The 10,617-nt window shown below is 36.9% G+C and overlaps 1 protein-coding gene across 1 annotated transcript in view; it reads right to left on the bottom strand.

Moving 5' to 3' along the window:
- Positions 1 to 1,510: 1,510 nt before the first annotated feature.
- Positions 1,511 to 10,617, bottom strand: part of LOC108981444 (probable inactive serine/threonine-protein kinase scy1) — a 28,993-nt gene continuing 19,886 nt past the window's right edge. The window contains exons 17-21 of the mRNA XM_018952621.2: positions 9,484 to 9,553; positions 4,293 to 4,363; positions 3,728 to 3,828; positions 2,795 to 3,052; positions 1,511 to 1,976 (exon numbers count right to left, since the gene is read on the bottom strand). Of these exons, the coding sequence (XP_018808166.1) occupies positions 1,711 to 1,976; positions 2,795 to 3,052; positions 3,728 to 3,828; positions 4,293 to 4,363; positions 9,484 to 9,553 (766 nt within the window). The 3' untranslated portion in view covers positions 1,511 to 1,710. The remainder of the gene's footprint in view (positions 1,977 to 2,794; positions 3,053 to 3,727; positions 3,829 to 4,292; positions 4,364 to 9,483; positions 9,554 to 10,617) is intronic.

The following is a 10,617-nucleotide window of genomic DNA, read 5'->3' as shown; positions in this document are numbered from 1 at the left end:
ACTAACCAAATGCTAATGCATCTTCATATTTTAGCTAGACATGAGTAAAATCTTCTACATTGGACTAGCCAAATCAATAAAACTCAACATAAGAGCTACAGTAAATTAAGCTCCTTAGAGCATTGGCAACGGATTCGGTAAAATGAAGAAAAGTCTAAAATTTGAATAGATTGAGAGTTAAGACGCTGGCATTGGATTCGATAAACTCAAAACTCAAGCTTTGAACTACAGGAAATTTCGTTTAATCTTCATATTTAAAGATTCACTATTCATAAGTCTATCCTATTATTTTATTACAAAATACAAGAGACTATTAGTTTGGATTTGAAAATTAGTTTGTGAAATGTGTTTGTTGGGTAATTAGGCTGAGAAAAACAAATTTGTTGGGAAACAATAATTTAAATATCAAATGAAACTATTAATGTACATATGGTTAATGTAATTGTAAAATATGAAAAAGAAAAATTAAAAATATTATTATTAAAAAAATAATATTATATTATATTTTGATGAATCCAATAGTTAATCCAATGTGAGATTATTAATAGAGAGATTTTGAATTTATGGAAAATATGTACTTTTCATCAAATTTTGAAGATTTTGATAAAGCCAATGCTAATGCTCTTAGTCATCTTTGGCTAGACACTATTCACTCACCAAAGTAATATTTTAATCATTTCCAACTGCCATTATATTATCTAATTATTTTAAAATCTATATTATCCATTTCAATTTTGATAAATAATCCGTTATTTTCTACTTTATTCTATTTCATTAATAATAATTAAATTATAAAATTAAAACTAAATTATTAATTAATATATGAAGTATATTTGCAAAATATTACAAATTTTTTTTGTGTAAAATATTATTAAAATATATAATATTATATTATTATTTTAACTTTAAGATGACTAGTCCAATATAGATTTACCTAACCAAAGCTTAATACTATTGTCAAAACTTAAAATTCTAGCCAAAATTTAAACTTGCCAATGCTACAAGGAGTCTCAATGGGCGACCCCCCTACCGCCTCTATGGATAGATATCATCCAAGGGGTCAAATTGGGGCCACTAAACTCGTGAGAGCAGTGCAGAGGTGGCCCTCGCCCAAGGAAGCCACCTTTATTTATGGTGGCCGGATTGGGCTATCTGGAGGTCGCCCACCCGACTGCCACCACCATCCACTTGGATTAGAAGTTCAGATTGGAACCCAGCTGCTACTAATTGTAACCAAAATCAAATTCAACTATTCTGCAATTGCTTCAATACCAATTCTTCGCTATATATAGGAACAGTTTACTTCCTCATATCAAACTTCTCAACAAATCAAAAGCTTTGAAGCTTGACGGTTTTAGACTGTCAACTCAGCAAAAATCTAAATTACATATTGCTGCATATAACCTGCCAATAACCTGCCTCTTCTTGTGTAACTCCTTGGCTTGCTTGGCATCTATTTGAATTTTGAACACCCCCACCGACCCCACCCCCCCTTCTACACAACCCGGAAAAAAAAAAAAAAAAAGGAAAAGAACAATATGACAAATCAAATAATATAGTCTCAACACTCACAGCAGACTGCAAATACAACTCACAGTGACATGGATCGGTTTTATAATGATGTGAAGGTCAGTCACTAGAACAATAAAAAAAAAATGTACAAATCTAATTCTCTCACTCTTTTGTCTGTTCTGTAATTCCCATGCCAGATTAGGATGTCCGGTTTTTTCTCTGTGCACCCAAACTTTGCGAAGCAGGCTTTGCTCGGCCTCTACCAGCAGCCAGAGGCTGGGCTCTGGTTACAGGTGCGGGAGCAGCAATGGCATTCCAGAGATCATCATCACCGCCTGTCCCAGCTCTTTTCACATTTAAAGGTTTTGATGCTGTTCTAGGAGCAGGTGCAGCTATGGAATCCCACAAATCATCATCATCGTGTTTGGTGACCTTGGCTGTAATCTTTGGCTGTGTACTTGCAACTATAGGGAAACAAAAAAAAAAAAAAAAAACGTTGAGAGCCTTCTTGAATGAAAAATTAGACAATAAACAATTGTAAACAGAAAATTGTATATATGGGGAAGGATTGATGCTTGAATATATGTGCACAGGTGACAAGAAGAATTTTCTTCAAGTCGAAATGAGAAAATAGATAGAAGAAAATAACAGTAGCTATAAACATTCTACAACAGTTACTTATTAAATAAATAGATTATGCAATTGTATATTTTATACTTTAGTTGCTAATTTGTATATTTTGAGTGACAAGACACAGCTATAATGCCAAAAGAAAATGTAATACATGGCAGATTTATTACCCGCTCCAAAGGAAATATTTTGCTCAATTCGTTTAACATGTGAATTTCAGAAACATGGCAGATCTCTGACCTAAGCTGCTATTAATCTAGAGAAGAAACACAGTCTTGTGCAATTAACAGAACATCCAAGTTAAAAATGACAATCCTTGACCAGATTTCAATTGATTTAGTCCATATAAGACATGCCAAATGACAGAAGCTTAATGGAGCATCTTAGTTCAAACTTCTAACAGTCATTAGATTCCCTACCACCAACCATCGTATTCAAAGCTGGACTAGGAGACAACAAACAACTCTACACCAAATTCATCAATTGATCAGCCTTTGCAGATGTTTTGGCGACACAAGTGGAAAGCATGCTTATTGAAATTCCATTATAAATTTTCAGTTCACAGACCAATTGCTTGACATTTGGGTCAGCGGCTCAACTCTCAAATCCACTTCCCACCAAATTTTGCTGGCTAGTTGAATGGATAATCTACCTTGTTTTGGCTGCAAAGCAGGTTGTGAGACAGGCCGCTTTTGAGCTGCTTGAATGTTTGCAAGAGCTGGAGATGGCTTTAGCTCTTCAAGGGGTTCGATATCATCCCACCCATTCTTGTCAGCTTCATTTGCTTCATCAATTCCATTTTCAAGCTCTCCCCAACCATCCGTTGATGTAGGGGATTCAGGTACAGGTTGATCAGCAAAATCTGAGGTGGAATGCTCATGGACAGGTGCTGTACTTGGTGTATCCATCACTAGGATTGTGGCAGAAAATTAATATTATTGAGATGCCTAGTTGAATAAATGCATCCATGCATTTTTTGATAAAAAAAAAGATAATAAATAAATGCATCCGTGTCAAAATATGCATACAGAGGAAGTAGGAATAAATTGACTGCACCATCTAATACTAGTGCAGAGGGTGCAAATATAACTTCCAGAATAAAAATGATAAATATATTTGCTCTATCCTCTTCTTAGAAATGTACTATGCATAAAGCAAGCCTTTCTCGGCGGACCCACCCCCCTTTTCTTTCAACAACACTATAAAAGGAGCCTACATCCACATGCATATCCCAAATGATCAACCAATACATTTCATTTTTACCCTCATCCTTAATAATTAGCAAAAGATAGACACACAAGGCTGTATCTTGTACATATAGACATATCAGTTATATATATATATATTGACAATATGACAAAGATCTATACGCTATCCAATTAACAAAGTTGCATAAAACCAGCTTTATGGCTCTATTAATAGCCATAATAAGTATCTTTTCTGCCAAATTTTAGAAAAATTATTGACATTCAAGGCAAGCATATTCAACTGCCTAGAGGTGTGCTAGAGTAAAACAAGAGATCACATAGCCCAGATTTACAATAAGCTGATAAAGTAGAATGAAAAATGCTATCGATATGCCTACCTGAGCTGGCATTGGAAGAAGTTGAAGTTAGAGGTACGCTCAAAGTTGCAGAAGCTTGTTCAGAAGGTTTGCCTTTGAGAGTCAAGGAGCTCATGGCCCATCTGTATAGTTTACGCACGTTTCAAGACAATAGTAAGTTAAATATGAATTTTCTACTATCCCTAGTTGAGAACCAAGTATGGAAGAATGGAATCGGGTAAGATCTCAATAGAACTATCTGAAAGCAATTGAGATTACTAAATATGGGCATGTTTGGACGTCTGGATATCCTATGGTCTCTGAAAAAATAATTTTTGATTTTATAAGACAAAATCCCAATTGCAAGTTACACTTAGGATCGGCAAGATAAAGTAGAAGATTCCAAAAAAAGACGCTAATTACACGAGATGGCTTCACCCATGCCCCTTTACTTCCCAGTCTCACATAAAAGACACCCGCCCAGAATCATTCTAACTAAACTAATTGCCTCCAATTAACCTAACCACGTATATTCCTTTGAATGTAAAGAACACGTGCATACAAACATACACACACAAGTATACACTAAGAATTCCATATAACTCACCCGAGTAAACTAGCATTCGCTGGAATCGATGACATTCCACCTGCAGCTCCAGTGGTATCTCCTGAATTTTCCTAAAAGGGACCAGTGGGATAAAAAATCAACATTAAACGCTAGGAACGAAAGAAACGGAATGAAACATGTTCATCATTGAAATTTATCAAAGCCTTCTTAGCCTGACGATTCAACCATTTCAGACTAAAAATAAAACTGTAGATACATATGGGAAAGATCTTATCCATTTCATATTGATGTACAAACATATATATACACTACATACAATTGACACTTATACCCTCACACACTTATACTAATTACAAACATGTCATCTATTACTTCCCCTCAAGCTGGGGCATATATATCATATAAACCTAGCTTGAAACAAATAAGTTTTAACCGACTCCAACACAAAGACTTAGTAAATACATCTGCGAGTTGATCGCCAGACTTCACAAAAGGTGTAGCAATGTCACCACTTAGTATCTTATCTCAAATGAAGTGACAATCAATCTTTATATGCTTAGTCCTCTCATGGAACACAGGATTAGAGGCAATATGTACTTCGGCTTGATTATCACAATCTCTTGAAGGAAGTGTTGCAACCATATCAGCTCACTAGTAGTGTGAGTCATTGCCCTATATTCAGCTTCTGCACTAGATCGGGCTACTACTGCTTGTTTCTTACTCTTCCATGTAACCAAGTTACCTCCTATAAAGATACAATATCTAGTAATAGATCTTCTATCTGAAGGGGATCATGCCCAATCAGCATCTGAAAAAGCTTCAACCCTAAGATGTCCATTTGGTCGATACAGTAATCCAAGGCCAGGTGCTCACTTAAGATAACAAAGAATATGAATTACCGCATCCCAATGTGAGACCCTAGGCGTTTGTAAAAATTGACTCAGTATACTCACTGCATAAGAGATGTCTGGTCTAGTGATAGTCTTTGATACCTACCTAGATTTCCAAACAACTCCCCTTCCTCTTTCAAGAATTTACGACTTGGGTCCATAAGGGTGTCAATAGGTCGTGCACCCAGCATGCCGGTTCCTTCCAGAAGATCAAGTACATATTTCCTCTGAGATAGGTTGATACCCTATTTAGATCTACTGACTTCAATTCCAAGGAAATATCTAAGCTTGCCCGAGTCTTTTATCTGAAACTGATCATGTAAACACTGTTTCAGCCTAGCAATTCCAGCAGAGTCACTCCTAGTAACTACAATGTCGTCCACATATACAACCAACAAAATGTGACCTGAATCACTATGTAGGTGAAATACCGAATGATCTGTTTGGCATCTATGGAGACCAAATGCCAATACAACATCAGAAAACTTCCCAAACCATGATTGAGGAGATTGTCTCATACTATATAATGTCTTTTTTAACTTGCATATAGTACCTCGATACTCCCCCTGAACAACAAACCCAGGTGGTTGCTCCATATAAAATTCTTCATGCAAGTCGCCATATAGAAATGCAGCTGAAATAAGGGCCAGTCTAAATTAGCAGCAAGATAGATCAACACTCGAACAGAGGAGATTTTGGCAACCGGGGAGAAAGTCTCCTTGTAATCAATGTCATATGTTTGAGTGTAACCCTTAGCAACCAAGCGGGCTTTTCAGACGTTCCACAAAACCATCAGGATGAAATTTGATTGTATATACCCATTTACAGCCAACAAGTTGCTTACCAGGTGGTAGTGGAACAAAATCCCATGTCTCATTATGGTGAAGGGCATCCATTTTATCTTTCATAGTTGTCCTCCATCCCAAATTAGATAAAACATCCTGAACTATCTTAGGAATAGAAATTTTTGAAAATGAAGGAGATAAGACATGATATGAGACAAATTGATTAATCGGATGTTGAATAACACAAGATCGAGTACCTTTGCAGAGAGCAATATGTGGAGAGTCTGAAGTACTAGGTAATTCAAGATCCGAAGATGGAGACACGGTTGGTGAAGGCATGGAAGCCGGTAGCCGCGAGTAAACCTGTAAAGGAACTAGGGGAGGGGGTGGAGGTGGAGGACTAGCGACAGGAGGGAAAGTGTAAGATTAGGTAATGGTAAAGGATCACACTCAACACTTGAAGCTATGTCAGAGAAATAGGGTATGGACTCAAAAAAGGTAACATCAGCACTCGTGAAGTAGCGTCTAAGAACAGGACTATAACAACGATATCCTTTTTGAGTCTGAGAATAGCCAACAAAAAAACACTTGGTAGAACGTGGATGAAGCTTATCAAAACCTGGGCCAAGGTCATGAACATAGCAAACACACCCAAAAATTTTTGGAGGAAGGGTAAATGGTGGAGATGAAGGAAAAAAGATGGAGAAAGGAAATGAACCATCGAGAACTGATGAAGGCATACGGTTAATAAGGTGACAAGCAGTAAGAACACCATCACTCCAAAATTGTTTAGGAACAGGCATGTGCGGTAAAAGTGCTCGGATTACATCTAACAAATGATGATTTTTAAGTTCAGTCACCCCATTCTGTTGGGGTGTATAAGAATATGAAGTTTGATGAACAATTCCTTTGTTACTTAAGTAAGTAGCAAATGCACTAGATAGATATTCTCTAGCATTATCAGAACGCAAAATCTGAACCCTTATGTTAAATTGAGTTTTAATTTCTTTCCAAAACACTTTAAATATGGAAACAAGTTCAGATCTTGCCTTCATAAAAAACACCCATGTCACACGAGAGTAGTCATAAATAAATGTGACAAAATACTAAAATGTGTTTGATTCAATGTTAATTGGTCCCCATATATCAGAGTGAACCAATTCAAAAGGACTCGAGGCTCGTTTATCAACTCGAGGTATAAATGACACACGGTAATGTTTACTAATTTGACATGCTTCACAAGGAAAGGGAAACACATTTCCTAGATTCCTAATCTGACGCTTTAAAAAGAAAAGAGAGGGATGACCAAGACGATAATGCCATTCATAAGCAGATGATGTGGATGTAAGGGCTCGAATAGGTGACTGTTTAACATCAAGATAATATAGGCCATCGGCTTCATGCCCCGTACCAATCTTGTTTCCATCTTGAGATCCTGAAAGACACAAAATGTTATTGAACATTGAAGACTTTGAGTAATTTTACTGATGGACAGCAAACTAAAGAGACAACTAGGAGCATATAGAACAGATGACAAGGATATAGAGTCAGTGAGCTTAGTGGATCCAATGCCTGTAACTTTAGCAAGAGAACCATTAGAGAGGGTAACACTTTTTGGAGATGTTACAGTATCTAACTTAGATAAGACAGAGGATAGACCAGTCAGATGTTCATTAGCTCTTGAATCAATGATCCACAGATCTTGAGTGGACGAGGCAAGACATGCGGAGGCTATACCTGAGTGGGTAAGTAGCTGTGGAGGATGAAGCCCGTGTGTGACCCAAAAGCCACTCATACTCATCCTTCGATATACTAATCATAACTGAGTTAGAGCTAGTTGACTATGATGTAGCATCTTAGCAAATGGCTTGATTAGCAGACCCAGATGATCTACCATGTAGATCCCAACAACAGTCCACCGAATGGTTAGTGTGACCACAATGGGTGCACTTACGAGGTTCTCGACCTCGAGTGCGATTACCTTTGGCATCATGTCCCCCACGTGCACCTCTACCACCTCAACTTCCATACCCACGAGGAGCAACATAAGAGGTAACCGCATCATATAACTATGACTCAAATTTAGTTGTCATATCTGAGAAACTCCACACAATATTTGAGAAAAAACACAATTCAACTTGAAAAATCCGATAAACACAATCTGAAAATGTAGATACTTAGCCAAAGTACCCGAAAAACAACTCAAATACCATAATTTCGGTCCTGTATCGGCCTGAATCGATCTGTTTCGGATCTGAATCAGGATGTTTCGGGTCTATATCGGGCTGAACCGGCCTGTTTTGGGTCTGAACCTGGTTGTTTCGGGTCTGTATCGGCTGTGTTTCGGGTCTGGACCGGTACCGGTTTAAAACTAAGCTGAAACAGGAATAAGCTATCCTAAACGAGGATAAGAATACCGTATACGTGTTACCAAATAGGTGTTATTCTGGATAGGAATACACTCTTACTCCAACTTATCAAAAAAAAAAAAAGGAATACATTCTTACTCCAGGTTTTGGCTATTCAAACTCAAGGATTGGATAGCTTATACCTGCAACCAAACACTCAGGGCTTCAACCTTTTGCCGGCGACGAAGGCCCTTCAAAGGGAACCACCATATCGATTTGGGTGTGAACCACCATACACTACTGAGATCTATCCAACGTACACTACTCTCTGATACCATGTAGATACATATGGGAAAGATCTTATCCATTTCATATTGATGTACAAACATATATATGCACTACATACAATTGACACTTATACCCTCACACACTTATACTAATTACAAACATGTCCTCTAACAAAAACAAACGAAACAAAGAAGAGAGACAAAAAGAAATGAAGAGAAGGAACAGGATAGAAATAAAACTTTCTTTTGATATCAAAAGCACCACTAGAAATGCACGAGCCACCAAGTCAAATAAAATATGTACCTTTCTACATTTTGCCAAGAAAATCATCTATGATAACATTTAAAATAAAACCCACATCATAGCATAAAGGCTAAGGCAGGAAACCCTGTTTTATAATGTAAATGGCCACACACTCATTTAAGCATCATACACAGAATTGAAATAAAACCTGTTCTTTTTGTTAAGCAGAGATAGGTTTCCTTGAACAAGCAAGGAACATTTTGACAACACTAACTGTGCACAGACATTCTGACTTAAAAAAGACTCAGATCATTTTGTACCAAGGGCTGTTCTTCAAACAGAGGATGCTGGAGTTCAGAACAAAAGACAACAGCTTGGAGGGTGCTATGGTCAACCAAGGGAAGAGTGAGATGGGGAGGCCTGTGTAGGTGCAAAGATATTTGTACTACAATGCCATACAAAAATGATGTCTCAAACCACAAATTTACCAAGTGTTCCGTCATAGGTGACATGTCAACAGAAGAAACATTAATTCACAAAATAAGTGGAAGACAAAGAGCATAAACATAAGCCGCTATGAACTCAAGCAATGCTTTTCTTCTCAAATATCTACATGCAGATTTTAGAAACAGAAGATGTACTTCAAATCAAAAGAACGAAGGATTTACATACAAACCTTTTCTTGGTATTGCTTCAATATCTGCAAAAATTGATCAACCGCCTGAAATGCCTTGGACCTTACATCACTGTTCATTTTAATTTCTTTAGAAGGCAATTCAATAGCTCAAATGATGAACACCTTTAAGGTACAACAATAATACAAGTACACATTCTTAGGAAACTACAACCATGAGATTTGCATCAAAGGGATCAGAGAGAGAGAGAGAAAGAAGGGGGGTTTGAAATGTCAGAGGAATTCAACTTATACATCGACAATGAGAAATGTCTTGACAGAACTATGGTTGATGCAAAATAACACTTGATCAAGTTCATTTCCTAAAGTGCGTATTTTTTCAGGACCCCTAATTTATTAATCTAGACCACTTTTTTTAAGTGTATCACATGTCATACGAGTTGCTTAACTTTTCATCTTAATAAAGAAAAAATCTATAGTAATATAGTTCGGTCAGGCAACACAGTCCATATGTGTGTGATGGTACAAGACCTAAAGTAGCAAATGACACGGTAAAGAAACAATTTTTTATTAGTGGTAAAGAAACATAAACAAGTTCCAGGATCCTTTTTTTAAACAAGTGATCACATTCCAGGAAATTCTCTCATAGAATGTAAAAGAATAATAATCCCGTCCCCCTCTCTTCATTCATTCTAAAATCCACATTGGGCCTTAAATATCATTTTCCTCCTAGCTTTAGAGCAGAGTAACAAACAATTCATTAGTACCTATAAAAGAAAAATATGCGTGCGCGCACACACACACAAACTATTCAATAGTCTAATTAGTAAAGAGCAGACCCCATCTTTACAATCATTCAAAACAAATATCTTTAAAATCAAATGTCCCCAAGATGCTTACCGAAAATTGACAAAATATTTTCAAGAAAATTTCAAGTTTGTGTCGAAAATTATAATATGTTTGAGCCTTATCTTGATTTATGAATATAAATGTTATTTACTGTCTACAGATAGAAGCAAAACTTTTTAAGCCTAACACTTCTATGACATAGAAAGTCCCAGGATGACAGGTGTAATGTTTTTTTTTTTTTTCTTAATGTCGGAGAACCTCTCCAAGGCAGAGCCCTTCGGACCCACCCCTGCAAAGTAAATCCCGGTCCCGTGCACTGCACCCTCG

This window comes from Juglans regia, chromosome 3 (assembly GCF_001411555.2).
Source record: "Juglans regia cultivar Chandler chromosome 3, Walnut 2.0, whole genome shotgun sequence".
NCBI lineage: Eukaryota > Viridiplantae > Streptophyta > Magnoliopsida > Fagales > Juglandaceae > Juglans > Juglans regia.
This window is presented reverse-complemented; position numbering and strand designations above follow the sequence as displayed.